At 39.2% G+C, this 16,989-nt stretch overlaps 1 protein-coding gene across 2 annotated transcripts in view; it reads right to left on the bottom strand.

Annotated features, from left to right (window-relative positions):
* Positions 1 to 3,097: 3,097 nt before the first annotated feature.
* The window catches only part of IGF2R (insulin like growth factor 2 receptor), an 86,720-nt gene continuing 72,828 nt past the window's right edge, over positions 3,098 to 16,989 (bottom strand). The window contains exons 40-48 of one of the 2 annotated variants that reach the window (XM_038395599.2): positions 16,438 to 16,672; positions 15,116 to 15,252; positions 13,991 to 14,105; positions 11,946 to 12,092; positions 9,830 to 10,014; positions 7,818 to 8,004; positions 6,345 to 6,491; positions 5,288 to 5,357; positions 3,098 to 4,759 (exon numbers count right to left, since the gene is read on the bottom strand). In XM_038395599.2, the coding sequence (XP_038251527.2) occupies positions 4,343 to 4,759; positions 5,288 to 5,357; positions 6,345 to 6,491; positions 7,818 to 8,004; positions 9,830 to 10,014; positions 11,946 to 12,092; positions 13,991 to 14,105; positions 15,116 to 15,252; positions 16,438 to 16,672 (1,640 nt within the window). In that variant the 3' untranslated portion in view covers positions 3,098 to 4,342. Of the gene's footprint in view, positions 4,760 to 5,287; positions 5,358 to 6,344; positions 6,734 to 7,817; positions 8,005 to 9,829; positions 10,015 to 11,945; positions 12,093 to 13,990; positions 14,106 to 15,115; positions 15,253 to 16,437; positions 16,673 to 16,989 lie in introns of those variants that run through there. The other variant, XM_038395602.2, reaches the window with a different exon arrangement.

Raw genomic sequence — 16,989 nt, 5'->3', positions numbered from 1 at the left:
AATTCCCCAGTATGCTCTAAGGTTGGCATTTTTACATATGGCAACTCACTTATAGTATCTAACCTGGTTTCTCTTCCCAACACTGCTATATACATTTTGTTGGCAGCAAAGCTGCTTAAGTAGCAATAAAACATTTGACCAAAAGTCAAAGAGCTACTTTATAAATTATTAAACCATGTATTGCCAGCTTTATTTAAGTTAAATTTGATATCAAGCGTAAGCTCACCTGTGAACCATGGGGAATTGCTATTTGACTGCCCCCGCCCCCCCCCGATCAGCTCCCCTAGGATAGATTCTTCTTCTTTGGATGGGCAGGAAGTAGAGTAGAGGGGCATGTTGTTTGCCCACAAAAAAAGTTAACAGGGCTAATAAAAAGTCACTTATTTGTCATTAATTACCCAAAACCTTAGTAAGGTACTTTGAGAGGTATCCTCCCCTAGCTGGTGCCTTATTACCTTGATTTAGATAGGGTACTCAACAATATTTAATACATTTAATATATTTATTAGCATGGGTGTGGGAATGAAAAGGGTAGGGTTGCCATTGCTAGGCAACAAACTCTTTAGTGCCTGTCATGAACAGGCTTTGCGGGGGTATTTAAAATGCGGTTCAATAGAGAGATGCTTTCAAAAAAACCAGCTCCCACCTTTGAAGTTGAGCTTTGTAGTGGGGAAGAAATATATGTTCTGAAAAGCTTTGAAGGCAGAGGCCTGTTTGTGCATTTACCCTCATTAGGGGTTTCCACGTTCCTCTCTCACTACTTCCTCACAGGATGGGTGCAGTGGGATTGCTGTCGCAGGTGAGGATTTTAGAAGGTGGGTATTTGCCTGTGGACTTGTCCTCCAGCACCTGCTCAGGGTGGATCTAGATTGTGGATAGAACTTTTTTGCACAAGGCTTTAAAGACTTCAGGAAAAAACCTTTGAAGCATTTTTTTCCCCATGTCCTTCTCAAACCCTAAAGCTGAGAGCTCCCCTTCCTCAGTAGAATAGTTGTCAGAGTCAGAAGACAGAGATCTTAGGTTTTTTTGTCCCTATTCTTCACACACACACACACACCCCCCGCTCTGGCTTTTCTCTTTTTGGGGGTTTGGCCTACTTTGCAGGCATTGCTGCCCTGCTGCTATTAGGGGTGGTCTTTTGAAGCTTGCTTTATGCAGAGCATTAAGCCCTCTGGATAGGTCTCCCGCAGGGTGGTCCCCTTCAGGTCCCACTCCCCCCTGTCCAGGGTTCATTGCTGGAACTCCTTGATTCAAACGAGGAAGGAGAGCTTGATATAAGCCCTGCCTCTCTCCCCAGGGAGCTGGGGACCCATTTTAGGACTTTGTGAGGCCCTGCGACGCCACAGGGATATGGTCTTCCTAATCCTGTTCTGTCCTGGGACTAACTCCTGGGGCTGGATGAAGTTCTCTATTTGTGGAGTCTCTCCCCAATCTGCTTTGGGATCTCTTGATCAGGCTTTTCTGTGTTGGAGTCAACTTCTTAGGGGCAACGGGACACTGAATATGCCTGTGCAACTCAGAGCCCTGTGCCCTAGCAGTGCAAGGGTTGGCAGACTGAGAACGAGCAAGGCACATTCAGCCTCTGAAGAGCCTGTAAAAGCTGCCTCACAAACAGAAGACTGCTTGGATTTAGCTCACTATCTGTGAAGTTGCTCTGCCATGCCTGCAGGCTCACAGGAAGTAGCTGCAGCATTGGCTCCAGACAGCGGAGACCATTCCACTGCTCTACACCAGATCCAGGAGAAGGAGAGGAAGAAAGGACAGCTGCTTGCCACTGCCCAAAGCCACACAAAAATAAAGGCTGGCAAAGATGAGTCGGAGCAAAGTGAACCATGCTTGACTGTTGCTGTGGACACATACGAGCTGGCAGCAAGCTGAACAAGAGGGTGTGGCTAGCACAGGCTGTGCGACAGCTTTCAGCTGCCTCCAAAACTGCAGAGAGGAGGGGAACAGATGGCATGGATCAGAATTGTGGAAAACGCTGAGCTGCAGAACAGTTTTTTTTTTTAAGTCTACTCTTAAAAAAAAAAAACCCAAACCTACACCCAATACACCTATCTCAGCTAGAGTTTTCACCCCCAAAAAGGAAGAAGACACTGCACGAAGTGCCTTATTGATTTTACATGGAAGGCACCTAAACTAGAGTTACAGGCATCAGTGTAAAATCCTAAAAACCAAACAGAAATGCTCAATCCAGACCAAAAAAAAAAAAAAAAAGGCTCTAACTCCACTTCTCGAAGAGGTGGTTTTTGAAGTGACACACAAGATGGAAGACCAATTCACTGCAAGAACTGTGCAGGGAGGGGCAGCAGCTTCTGGATTCATCATTAACCCAAACCCTTAACTCTTCTTTAGCTATGTGTTTAAGAGTGTATTTCTAGAATTGACAGCTTAGAGTCTGAGGACCTATTTACTTATGCAGCTTTAAATAGGACTCAATATCCACAGGTAAACTCTCATTAGTAGATTCAGTCAGGTGGGATCAATAAAATGATTCAGTTTGACTTCCTGCATAACAGGCCATCCAGTAATTCATACAGTCCAGCCCAACAACATGTGGTGGAACTAGAGAATACATCTTTTAGAAATATCCAGTCTTGAAGACTGAATAATGGAGAATCCACCATATCTCTTGGTAAAATGTTCCAGTAGACTAACTACCCTGGCTGTTGGAAATGTGCATCTTATTTCCAGAATCTATTTCCTCCCAAGAATTGGCCTTACACCAATTTTATTTCTAGATATAAAAGTGTTGTTCAGGTTTGGAATGCTGACACTTTCTTACATTTAACACAGCTTTACAGAATACACCTACGTTATGGTTTTATTGGTTACTCATAGTTATCCATACAGAATTTAGGGGAAAAATCAAGTCTGAAAAAGAAAATCCATTATTTGAAATTTGCTTATAAATTCAGATGTCTGTGGTGAGATATCTTAAGTTTCATCTTTAGCTTTGCAATCAGAAATATTAACTGTTTCCAACAGGAAATTTGGAAAGTGACTTTCAGGTTGTCAAACTACAATTTTTTTTAAAAAGTGTAAGCAAGAAAATTTTCAGCACTTATTTTAATACATATGGGAATCATTTGAAATGTCCATTTTATTTATTTTATTGAAATTGCTGAATAGTTTATATTACACTAAATTTGATTCAAAATGGAAAACGTTTTATAAAATGAAGAAACCAATGTTGAAACCAAGTAAGTGAACCAAAAAGGTACAAGGAAGAGTTTCAAAAATTCTGACCAACACACACCTGTACATGTATATGAAACCATATTATCGCCCATAAGATAATTCAGAAAACACAGAGGAGTAGATTGCTACAGGAAGATTGACATCACCTCCATTAAGTTCTGGCAACACTAATTCAGTGACCATTGGCCCACCATATTTTATGCAGTTAGTACCAAAAATACCTGTTTGGCAAATTAAGGCTTCTCTAGGTCTTGGGCTTTTTAAGATGACAGAAATGATAGGGCTGTGAATATGGCATTCTAGGAATTCTGCACCCACGACCTTGAACAATCCAGTTATGTCTGGGCATGCACAAATTCTAGTCCCATCTGCACTCAAGGGAAATATTTGGGTGCTTGTCAGCTGTTTAAGTAAATACTGATGAAATATGTGATGTGACCAGTACCAAAAATATCATGCAAAGAACAATCACCATTTCAGACTAAAGCTAACAGAGTTGTACCTCTCGGTAAATGGTTTTCAATCAATTAAGTGTTTAAATTAGAATGGAATATTCAAATTTACAGGATAAATTAGACCAGTTCCAACATTTACATCAAACCACCCCAAACAAAAAGTAACTTAGTTTCCTTCTCCAATGATGGGTGAATCTATAGAATAATACCCTGCCGGCAGGAAGAACATGTTTCTATTATTCAGCAAACCTGAGTAGTGAGAGTCAATAAATACAAGGAGAGAGTTAAAATGCTAGCAGTCAAATATCTTGAATTTCAAGTGACGGGAAAAATATCAGATTTAATCCTGTACTTTGAAACAATTTTGTAACATGCCATGCCTGTGCTGAAGGTTTAAAAAGAGAAGATCCTGAAGGGGCGGGGAGGGGGGAGAGAGAGAAAACGAACACCAACATAACTCAGCCAACTGGACGCTGGAAGTCCAGTCATTACTGAACAGATTATTGTAAACAACCAGGATTGATCTTTTTTTTTCCCTTCCCTTTTGAATGTTTTCTTGTCAAAGGCAAAATTCAGAAGAAATCTCAGGGTAAAGTCTTCATATTTGGTTGGAAGTGTTTTGTTGCCCCACTATATATATCTATATATATCTATACATTTATTTAATTAGGCACAAGAGGGGCTATTTAAACATTCAACAAGTCCTCATCGCTATCATCGTGGAACGATAGGGTATTCGTAGAATTCTGTGTCTTCTGTTGGCCTGGGTTAGGTTTTGCTTTCCTTTCCTTCCCTCCATTCAGCAAGTTGGTCTTGGCATCACTTCCAAGGCTAAATGGCTTCTTTTGCTGGTGTCTGTTCTGGTCTGAGCCTCTGGTTTGCACCCCTCTAGTTGACTGAATCTTCACATCTGGAACAGTTAGAACTTCATCCTCACTGTCCAGGTCATCCACATGGAGAGATGTCAAGGCTTCTGATTTAACAGATGTGGTAGTGATGTGACCATTTTCTTGTCCTCCTTTTCCTGGTTTCTGATTTGGTGCTGCAATTTCCTCCATAAGCCACTCTGTTTCATTCTCATTAGCTTCTTCTTCAGTGTTTATCTACAGTATGAAGATGGTAAAGTTACTAAATAATATTCAATAGGCTCTCAAGCACCCTTTATGGTCTCCTGAAATCCATCACCTGAGAACCACCAACAGCCCCATCCTGCACTTTGATTTACCATCTTCCACTGATAAGCAAATAGCACAAAATACAGAGTTAGTGCACTAATACTACTTTGATCTCTCTATGCTGCCTTTTACATTCTGAGTGCACTTCCATTTTAGTCTCATCTTCTCTGGCTCTGTGCTTTCCCAGTCTGCATTCTATTTGTTGATCACTCCTCAGCATTTCCCTTAATCCTCCTCCTCTCCCCCCATTTGTGGGGGCTGAAACTGTCCTGTTCTTTCCCTCCATCTACTTCCAGATTTAGTCTCAGCCAGCCAACTAGCTTGCCTATAGTCACAGAGTTAGTTTAAATTCATTTAGAGTAATTATAAATAGAAGCAGCTACATATTACTGGTCTGGAAAATCATTTTAAAAACAGAACCTCAGAGGTCATCACAACTATAAGTAGTACAATTACCTTTGTATATTTATAGGAAACGTTTGATGTTCTTCTGCAGCAGTTGGTTATCTTGTGTATCACAGTTTCTCTAAAACAAAAAATGAAAAAAAATGTTTATCTTGCAGTATTAGATCCCTCCCTTCCGGAGAAAAACCAGTGATCAGCAATATCAAAACCATTAATTTTCACTCTCTTCTGCCAGTCTTGGGAAATCTGCTCAGTTTCCAGGCAAGACAAGGGATCTAATACTCTTCTCACATACACCTTTCCAAGTCCATTAATTGAATGGGGACACTAGTTTATCAGAGAAAGATTTGGTCCAAGACTATTCTAATTGCTAATTCTAAAGACTCAATTCTAGTACCTGGAGGTAGTCAATCACACCCACTCCCTCTCTACATCTTGTCACCAATAAATGTTCTGGAACTCCTCTGCCATCTCAAATCTGTAACAAAATTGCTAGCAGAACATTCACATGGGGAAGAGCAAACTACATTTACTCTGCAGTGCTGATCATCATGTTAATCATGACAGCATTAATTTATGTATTTGTTCTCTGCTGTATCTATTGGGTCAAGCTGAACCAGGGGAAACTCTTGAGTTTACGCTTAGAGACACCATCAACTTAAAAAAAGTCAATTGCCTGAGTCCTCCATTATCTCATTGTTACATGCAACACTTAAGAGTACAAAAAGAAAAAGGAGTACTTGTGGCACCTTAGAGACTAACAAATTTGAGCATAAGCTTTCGTGAGCTACAGCTCACTTCATCGGATGAGCTGTAGCTCACGAAAACTTATGCTCAAATAAATTTGTTAGTCTCTAAGCTGCCACAAGTACTCCTTTTCTTTTTGCGAATACAGACCAACACGGCTGCTACTCTGAAACTTAGGAGTACAATAACTGAACAGATTAGTCAGCCAATTTCTCCCATTTGTGTGGGTCTTTCATACCTGTAAGTACTTTTAACGCATTCTGAGAAACCGACTAGATTTCAAGTGGACGCCATTCCTTTAACTGAAATCACCTTACACAACACAAGGAAACAATTTTCCCATTAGCCTCTCTTATCTTACCTCCTCTCTTTTTTGTAAAGCAACAAGATCAACAGACACGCTGTGAGAACCACCAGGAGGACACTCAGCACAGCCCCAACAGCTTGGCTTCTTCCCGAAAGACCTTTGAAAATTTGCACTCCCTGTTCCTCTTTGCTCTCAGAACTTCTGTAGGCAGCATAGGAGACATGGTTAAGAGGACACTGCCTGGTTGTGTACAACAGTCTGAGGAAATGTTGATTAGAAACAGTGGATCAAACAAATTCAGTAAAAGATGTACTGCCAGCTCTTGTTGGACTCTTATATAGAAGCTGCTTCAAAGGGAGAAGGTTTAGTGCATTTCTGTTTAATACAGAAGTGATCTCGTTTATTCTAAACCAAAGAAATAGGAAGAAGGTGGTCACTTGATTCTGAAATCAAATACAGAATTATTGTTTAAAAAAGGACAGTTCTGTAAACATTACACATTTATTAGCATGTAGTTATTAACAAGTAGAATTCTCGGTAACAGTTTTAAATATTTAAGGAATAAAAAAAGCTGAACCCAAAACCAATGTAGGATCTAGCTATGAATCCACAGCACCCCAACCCTGTGGAACCCCCGGAAATTCTACAGAATTGAGCCTGCACCATAGCAAGTTATAGCAGGTGAACACAACAATGCGTCTTACAACAAGTTGTAACTTAGCACCCAGATGCAGCTACACATCTTACCTTTGAGACCATGACCTATTGTGCCAATCAGTATTGTTTTATTGTTACCTTGTGCTCTCCCATCTGTCTGTATCCACTTGTTGGATCTTGTCTTATACTTAGGTTGTAAGCTCTTTGAGGCATAGACCATCTTTTTGTTGTGTTTGTACAATATCCAGCATAACTAGGCCCTGGTCTGTGACTGGGATTCCTAGGCACTACCGCAACACAAATAAATATTGTCCACTCCAGCAGAGGAAGTTCTGGCATAAAATGGGCAGGTAAAGGTGACAACCATTTGCAGTGTGGAAGAAACCTAGCTATTCATTTCCACACACTGAATAAACGACTATGGAGGAACTCTTCCCCCTATCCCCCCCCCTTTTTTTTTTTTTTTTTTTTTTTGAAGTTAAAAGACAGTTTCTTAATGGGAGATATGCCTTAGGCTACTCCTCTCCAGTAACAGAAAACAAACTGAGTGAATGGGGAGAAGTACATTTTAACTGAGGTCTCTTTTCAATTTGTTTCAGTGCAAATATTAAACAAACAATCTAGACCTAAAATAATCTCAGTACAAGATAATCATTTTGCTGTCAGGTGGAATCAATGTTCCTCCATTAAGCCTTGAAATTGCATCCACTCACTCCTCTCACAAGCAAGCATTAGATGCTCCTTTTACTAGATTCTTAGCTGTCTTTTCCTTGCCACAACTACTGTAGATAATGCTAGAAGGCAAAAGAACCTAGATAAACTGCTAACAAGAACTGCATGTTACTTTGGGAGAATGAAGAAGTTACTTACTCTAATGGACAGACTGCAGACGTGTACCAGGTAAACAAATACTGGCAGTCCGCGGTCTCGTGAAGGAATTCTGGGATGCCTTCCTTTGCCTGTAAACTGCAGTGGAATAAAATCGTTGAGGAGGCGAACTTTGATTTATCTTTACCACAGGCTGAACCAGATGAAAACACAACATCCAAGTCATCATCTACAAAGAAGAAAAGTGAAAAGATTTTATAAAACATTGCACAGATACTAGGTCCTTACAAATGGTCTATTAAATGTGCTACATTTTTACTGAGGAAAGAGCAAGAGAAAATGTATTACTTCAGAATGTCTGTCTAAATTTACTTCTGCAATGTTTAGGTTATGATTACTCACAGCATCCCTTTGAGGGGGAAAAAAAAAAGTGTTACACTCAGGATATCAGGCAGGAATATATTATATATTTATTTTAGAGAACCCTTCTAGAATTACTAATAGTTTGCCTACTTTTTCCCAAGAACTCCTAACTAGGGGTTAGAAGTTCATTTAGTGTTATACTCCTTATGTTCATCTAACAAATATTAAATGTAATATGCAATTTGATAATGTTTTTCTGAATTCTGGAGAACATGAAACAATTCGCACCAATGACATCCACTGAGTGCTATCTGCTATTTGAGGTTTTGGGAAAGCATGGATGTAAATATCTGTTGGCATGAAAGGAGGGTTTTTAGTTAGAGGGGGGAGGAGCAGGAGGCAGCGGCGGATCAGCAATTCAGGCCTTATTTTCATGCAGTGATGCACAAGGCCCAATGCTTACTTCAGCAAGCATTTCTTGCTTGTGTGAGCAAGAATCAGGATTTAGGCATGCATATCTAGAGAGGCACCCAATATTCAAATATTCTATGTGTTAGAATACTCGCATTGTGGCTCTGGGGGGGGAGGGAGGGAGGGGTTTCAAGAAAAGATCAAACCCTCAATATCTGTTGTATTCCTTGAATTCCAGTGAGCAAAAAGCACTACAGAAAAAAAAAAAAATGTTACGTAACACTGGGTGTGAAGGTGAAGGCCAAGAATTTTTTTTTTTGAGCTAGTTATGATTTTTGGGTGCTCAACTTGACATTTTGAAGGGGAAGGTGATTTTCGTAAAGTACTGAGCACACGCCCTCTGAAAAGTCAAGCTCCTTAAAGGTCTTGACCAAAGTATGGGTCACTTTTGAAAATTCTGATTAAAGGCTCTGCTCCCAGTTTCAAACTCCAATGTAAATCCTGAGACTGAGATACTGCAAGGCAACTCCAGCAAGGTCTTGAACACCCCTCATGTGTTAAAGATGGATGGATCGTTATTCTGTCACCCCTAGTATTCTAAAGCGGAAGTACAGGTTCTCTTTTGCGCAGTGTAAGTAGTGGTGCACTCCTGACTGCCAGCAATACACAATGTAAAGAGAGAGAGATTTAGTAAGCAGTGATACCAATAACTGTCTCCATGAAAACAGAGAGTCTGTGTATTGTTATTGCGTCCAGCGTGCCATGCCCTGTTTGGCAGTATTGACTAATACAGCTGGTCTTGTAGCCAGGAGACACTCATTCACTTGAATACTATTTCAGGCAAGTTTTGTATCTACAGGGGACGTGAAGGGTCCTGCCATAATGAACACTAAGTTTTATATGGAATGCTTTATGCTGCAGAGCTCACCTGAACTGTAGTAAACCCTTTTCTGGGCTCACAGACAGTACAATCTATTGCTTACAGAGCATACATGCAAATGGGAATGGGGAGGAGAAAAGAAGCGTCTGGTTTTCCCCATCACTCCACCAATATTTTTTTCCTAAAAGGAAAGCCAGTCATTTCTGCCTCCGTTATGCCACTCCTGCATTAAATTGACAAGCGACAGGAGATGAAAAGATTGAACCCAGGAAGATAAATTCCAGCAGCCTTAACAGGAATATGCTAGTACAAACGATAGTAAAAGCAGAAGTCTCACATTCTAGAAAGTGTCTACGCTTGAAACCTTTCTGTGAGTTAATTCTAGTCAGTGAGGACTTACCTTGAACATAATATTTAGCTTTAGCAGAAGAGCCAACTTTCCTAACATAGGTACTTGTAGTTTTAATCTGGCATACGTTGGCTCCAGAGCACTGTGGGTGGGCAGAGTCTGTTATACCAGAAAGTTGGATTTTATACACATATTTGTCACCATTTGTCCGTATATCACCAGATGCGATGTATAATCTGAAAGCAAAAGCAACTTTACTACAAAGTCCAAATTTCTCTCAATTATGGGCAAGAACAAATATTGCAATATCAGCAGCAATCTGATTTTAACAGACTTCCAAGCATATTTCTTATATTCTAGTCAGAAAGGACAGATATTGGAAAAAAATGTTCAACCCTTGGTATCTACATATGGATTTGGGAGATAACTTCTAGACACCAAAAGGTAAATCGCCTGATTTTCAAAAAAGATACTGAACACCTGCAACTGCCATTGGCTTCAATGGGATTTATGGGTGATCAGACCACTTATTTTGAGGCCTAACTATGGACTTAGGAGCATAAGTGGGCTGGGCTGAAGTGTTGGTCATAAAATTCTGCATTCTGCCTGATCAGTAACTGTAGCAATATTCTCACACTGCTGACACCAATCCAGCATGTCCAAGAGTAATGGCTACCAACCACTTGTAATGCATAAATTTTATAATTGTATCTACTGACATTACTGGAGTGTCCAAGTTTTGAGGTTTTTTAAAAAGGTGTTTGTTCCAGTACTCCTCTCCATTCTCAAGATTGATTTTTGAACAAGCCCACGCCCAGTTACCTTTCCAAGTCTGCTTTAGAATAAAAGAAGTTGTTTCCTACCTATCTGTTCCCTGCCCTGCCTTACTCAATGACATTAGGTAATAGAAAGCACTGAACATGGTAGGGCTGCCATGTGAATAGCTATACCAGTGCCTTTGCATGGCTATACCACTCCTACTCTCTTTAGTGCATGTTGGTGGTCTGTGACTCAGAGAAGCAATACTTCTTCGTCTGCCTTGCTTTCCCAACACACCCTTGAATTATGAGGATATATATCTATATATCCATGCCACACACCCTGCATTGTTTTACTTCATTGCCTTTTTTGAGCATGTTGTAAATCTGCTCTAAGCAGTTGCTTCTGTAGTTCTATTTTTTTTTTAAATATATATATTGGGGGGATGGATAGCTCAGTGGTTTGAGCACTGGCCTGATAAACCCAGAGTTGTGAGTTTAATCCTTGAGGGGGCCATTTAGGGATCTGGGGCAAAAATTGGGGATTGGTCCTGCTTTGAGCAGGGGGTTGGACTAGAGGACCTCCTGAGGTCCCTTCCAACCTTGATATTCTATGACACACACACACACACACACACTCATTCACTCTAGAGTCAGTCTTGAGGTCTAACATTCCTCCCTTCCCTGATCCTCCTGTTGCTTTTAAGGTTTCCCATTTCAACCAACGACTCAATATTATACCTCTCCATGGTTAAAGCTTTGTACCATGGCCACCAAACTTCCTGCCTCAGCACTTGCAAGCAATTCTCCCTTACCGGCAGTTTTTAAATCAAGTTCGAATGTCTTTCTAAAAAAAATCCACTGTAGGAATTATTTTGGGGAAGTTCTACGACCTGTGTTCTGCAGGAGGTCAGACCACCATCCGCATAATGGTCTTTTCTGGCCTGGGAAGCTGTGAATGTATCATTACTGGAGTATAAAAGAGGTGCTACATAAAAACCAAAGTCACCATAATGGTTGAGTAAGTCTATGACACAGTGGCTGAAGGAACACACACTGGGCAAGATCAGGGGGTTGTTGTCTCTTTTTATCATCTTGAGAGAGAGTTTTGCACACACTAGATGAATTCTTGGTATCTGGTTTTAAAAAGGGCCTGACCCTGAGGGGTACTGAACACCCTGAGATGCACAGAACACCCTCAACCCTCATTGACTTCAGCAGGAAGAGCAGCACTCAGCACGTTCCAAGGTCAGCCCAGAGTCAGCAGTTCGCGCACAGCTGGTGAGTAACAGAAAGTTCATTAGCATGTGTGCTCCAAAGCCAGGCATATCTAAGACAGCCCATAGCAGTCAAAGTGGTATGGTTTTAGTAGCCAAATTCAGTACACTATAGGACATGCTTTTACTTACGTGTAATAAAGGTCACCCAGGCTGAAATTTTTCCCCGTTGTAGGATTAATAACCATCCCATTCACTATCTCCACTTCTTGCTGCTTCACAGCACAAGCTGCTCGAGTTCCCCATGTGATGTAGTATGTACAGTTTTCTTCATCAATCCTATCAAATACATAGGAAAGTAGAAACAAGACATATTTGAGTGATGTGTTTGCTAGTCCGAAAAGAATAACACTCACAGGGGGAAAGAAGGAGGGGAAGATACTCATGACTTTCAACATGGTGAAATCTATTGGTTCAGCAGGTAGAAGTTTAATATCTGTGCTTATTTCTTGCATAAACTGATGACCTAGATCAAGATTACTGTTCTACCAACCTTACTGAACTGCTTCCTAAGTCAATGGATTCAGAAGTCCAACAACAGGTAATTACAGATTTAAAAAAGTGTAAAAAAATAAATAAAATAAATAAATAAAAAATCAGAAAAACAGCTGCGTAAAGTTCCCAATGGCACATGCTGCATTTGAGATTTAAAGAAAAGAATAAGTAAAACTAATCAATAGCCTGGTTTGCTTTGGAAGGATCACATTTTGCATCTCACTGATCTTGGACAACAGACATGGCTGGTCAAGTTCCAGTCCCTGGCTCCTGTGTTCAGTTTTCCTATTGCTACAGGAGAACATTTAATTCCCAGACAGAGCTGAGCCGTAAAGTTTGGCTCCAAACAAAGTCAGTGCTCAGCGGAGGTGTTCAGAAATTATGGTTCATTAAATGAGAACTTTTATACATAGAGTTTTGTCAGCTTTTACCATTGCACACACAAGACACATTTTAAAGTTAAAGTAACAGATTAAAATCTGTTAAGAAACCTGCAGTTAGGCAACACTCTCTCTCCAAAACCTCTTTGGTAAAGACAATCAATAGCTAAAAATACTTGAGACTGATATAATTTGAAAAATAAATACTGAATAGAATTGCTGTTTATGAAAATGAATAAGAGGAAAGAGTCCAAAAGCCTCCAATCTTGTGTAAACAGACTGAGAATGTGTTCTGCGTAATTACACACGCTGAAGTCTGTACGATTTTTAAATGGCTTTCTAGAGACTCGGGGGGGGGAAAAATCAGGCTATACATTTGCTATTCTGGGGCAGCCATCCAGTTTTTACTTGGAATTTACAGATAGCTGACAAGAAGCACAAAGTCCACATTTATTCAGAATTTCTGCATTTACTTTTAAGAACATGTGAGCACAGCAGACAGCTGTTTGTCCCATTGCTAGCAATTTTTCTGCTAGCATCCTCACATGTGTCACCATTGTTTTTGCTCTCCACAAGCTGCTAATGCCAGAGAACAAATGCGGAGGATCAGGACAATAAGAGGCATGCCAACTAAGCTTTTCAAGCAGAATAGAAAACGTATAGTTACAGATTGGGAGAGAGGTTCAGTAATTGGGCTGAAAATTGATTTAACTGGCAAGATTTCTAAAACTTGGCACCTAAATCCTTATTTAGGCAAAAAAAGTTTGGAAAGTATTTTGTTCAATTTTTTTTTTTTATTTGAGAGTAACTGACACTGTTTTGAGGTCTGAACAGAAACTGCAAGTTAGAACCTATTGCTCAAATTCCCAGCACTACCATCGACTCACAGTATTACCTTGGTCAAATAACCTACGCCCAGATTTTTGAAGGTGTGTAGGCACTGTTCCACCTCAATTATACATTGCAAACACTTAGTCACTTTTGAAAATGAGACCAAGGCATTGAAACACTGAAGTAATACCTGTAAAAATCTGGGTCTTAACCCTTCCATAAAATGGGCACAGTACCAACCTCACTAAAGTGAGGGAGACTATGTTCCTAAAGCACTTTGGGATTCTTGGATGAAAGCTGCTATAGGAGAGCAAAATTAATCTTCTAAATTCTTATGCCAAGAATTTGTTTTTTGTGCATTTAGTATTGCATCCTTACAGCACAAAGAAGCTGTTTCCACTACCCCTCTATCTTTCTGATTGACTGAACCAAGGAGGTCTAATTAATATAATCAGAAGTCTCATTACTCACCTATGTAGCATGGGCTCACCAACTGTTTTTGCACATTTCAGTTCTATAATAGTTGTTGCTTTCTTGTTTTTTCTACATTCATGTCCACCTGAGTAACTAACAAGGACTTTATCATCTGAAAAACAATCATTGAGAGACTCAGTTCTTTGTGTTCTGTAATCCTTTAAATATAAAACTTTGCTTGTGACTGTGGTTATAAAAGACTACTGCAATTTTAGATTACAATCTAAATACCTAATCCCAGTGTTTTGATGGGTCCAGAGGTCAAATTACATCTTGTTACATCAGTACAAAAGCTAAAATTTAAATCCTTCCAACAGTCCTTACCATACAGTTTCCACCATGCTCCCTCAAAAGAAACACTTCAGGTACAAATTTGTTCTGTCCTTCAAGGTTACTGATAATTTGCCTAGCTAGTTCCATTTTACAAATTTTAATATATCCCACATTCTCAAATAACGAATGAAAAAACTCTCGTTTGCAAGTAAGGCAATGAGTATACATGCATGAATTTTTCCCCCTATTGGTTAGATTTCTTTCCAATCTTTAAAAACACAAGAGATTTAAAAAAAAAAAAAAAAAGAGTTAGCTGCAGGCGCACTTTTGGAAGACGAGAGGAAATCTTCTTCTTTAAACCAAAGCATTGCAGCAGAGTAATTTTTCTTGCATTTTCTAAAACTGTCACTATCTCATTTCCTTTAACTAGGATTTTAAACAAGAATCCTTGTTTTAAAAAAAAAAAGCAACACCTACATACATTCTGTTAAAGTGAGCAAAGCACTTGGACATGTCCCAGTGCTGAATTCTTGATAGCAAAATTGGGATTTTCCTAAATAAAAAATGGTCTCAGAGAAGCTCAGCTATAACTAATTTTACTTCCTTTGGCCACAATCGCAGCCTAAAGGTTACTCTGTTTTCGATGGAATTCTGGAATAGTTTTTAAAAGCATACGTCATTAATAAACTATTACTGACGTTTAAGATAAAAAGCTTAATTAACATGCAACAGATGTATTTACTGAAGTCTTTATGCAAGAGAGTTTCAGCATCACCACTAGATCCTCCCTATAAAAATACTGATTTTGCAGCTGTCTATTGAAATAAGGATTCAAAAGGATTATTGAACCTGTCACATCCAGCTTCTGCGTATGTACAACTCCCAGAACCCGAACATCTCCATTTCGACTTTTGCTGCAAATAGCAGCTCTTGCAGGGCAGCCTGTGGGTCCATTGTTTACTCTCTGACACAGATTCATGTAATATCTATCATAGGAGAAAAGAAAAAAAATATTTATGCTGAATGAACAGGCACAAGAAAAGGATAAAGCATCATGAAATATTCTGTATTCAGAAGTGTTGATTGTTGCTTAGTTTACATGAGAACTCAGTGGTTTTTTTTACACGCCTCATTACCATAAGAGCTATCTGAATCTGTTCGGGCAAACACAGAATGAGCCCCAAATGGCAGATTTTTTGCTTGCATTTCCAAATCAACTGATCTGATTCTTATTTTAAGATTTGTGTGCGCGTCATTCACCGTTCTCAAACATTAATTTACTAGATCAATTTACTCCTGTCAAGCTATATTTAGAAGAAAAGTGGAGTTCCATTAAAAACGCAGAGAGACAGCATTATGAAATTGTTAGTTTAACAGTACCTTAAAAAGTGCTGGATTCATAAAGCCACACGTTTTTAAAAACGTGTTTTGCATTAAAATTGATTAAACAAAAAGTAATAATAGTTAATCAAAGAGATGGTTTCTGGTAACAATGTTTTTCAACTTTTTAGGACTAGTACATCTCATCCTCTCCACTTTTACTTTATTCATAGAATGGAAAGGCAAAACAGAGTTCCAACTTTCTCAGCTCAAGTTGGAAAAGTAAACACCAGCATTGACTCCACTGTCAAGACTGAAAGTACCAGATGTATGGCCTGCCCTAAATAGGTCATATTTATAAAACTTGATTTGACCTCAAAAAACTAAACAGATTAAGAAAAAAAAAAGACATTCCTTTAACTCAAAGTGAGTATTCACCGATGCTATTTTTTATTATTTTACATTTTTAAAAAAATCTGATATTTTAAAATGCCATCATTTTTAATCCACCTTGTGCAAAGATACCCACTTGCGAAGAAGGACTTTCCCCAGTTAGTTGGATGAGCAGCACCTTTCATTAAAGCTTTCAATTTCCCAAATGCTAAAATGCACAGGATTACTGCCTTCAGTGAAGTCACAAAGTTCCACTAAAAATTTAATGAAAGGCTGTGATTTGGAGAAAAGCTCTAAGTCAAACCAACTACCAAATGTAGACTATCAAATACTGAAAAATCTACACACACCCCTCCATACAATTCAATCTCAATCCATTGATGCATAAACTGCTGTGTAATAAGCATTAAAATCATCTGAGAAAAAAAAAAACAAACAAAAAACCACCCATCACTCACGTGACTCCGTTATAGTTAAAGAACCATGATCCTGTCAGTGAGGAGAGCACTCTTAAATCGTAGGTTTTGTGCTTTCGGATGAACTTGCACTCCATCTTCTTTGGAGGACAAAGAAACTGTGTTTTCCATTCAAAGGTCACAGCACAGCCAAGTGTCTCACTCAGGAGCTGAGGGTTCCCATTCCCAGCATTGTCATCGCACTTGAAAATAATAGTAGCTTCTCGATTCCCAGTTGCTATGTGGAGATACATTAACGGAGAGAAAAAAAAACTCTTAAGGGGTTGTAATGTATGTGTGGACTGTGCAGTGTAATAATTATGACTCTAGACAGTAGTGGAGAACTGTTCTAAATCAAGCATAGCTTCTCATTAAAGAAATATGAACTTTTGTTTCTAGCCCACCTACATTAGTTAGATTCACATAATAGGCAGAACACAATCACTTTGATGTACCATTACTTTAGTACATTAGGCTGATTTAAAAAAAAAAAAAGTATTTACTTTATCTCCAGCTTAATCAACTATTAGGTAAAATAGATTTCACCATTTTTTG

Source organism: Dermochelys coriacea, chromosome 3 (assembly GCF_009764565.3).
Source record: "Dermochelys coriacea isolate rDerCor1 chromosome 3, rDerCor1.pri.v4, whole genome shotgun sequence".
NCBI lineage: Eukaryota > Metazoa > Chordata > Testudines > Dermochelyidae > Dermochelys > Dermochelys coriacea.
This window is presented reverse-complemented; position numbering and strand designations above follow the sequence as displayed.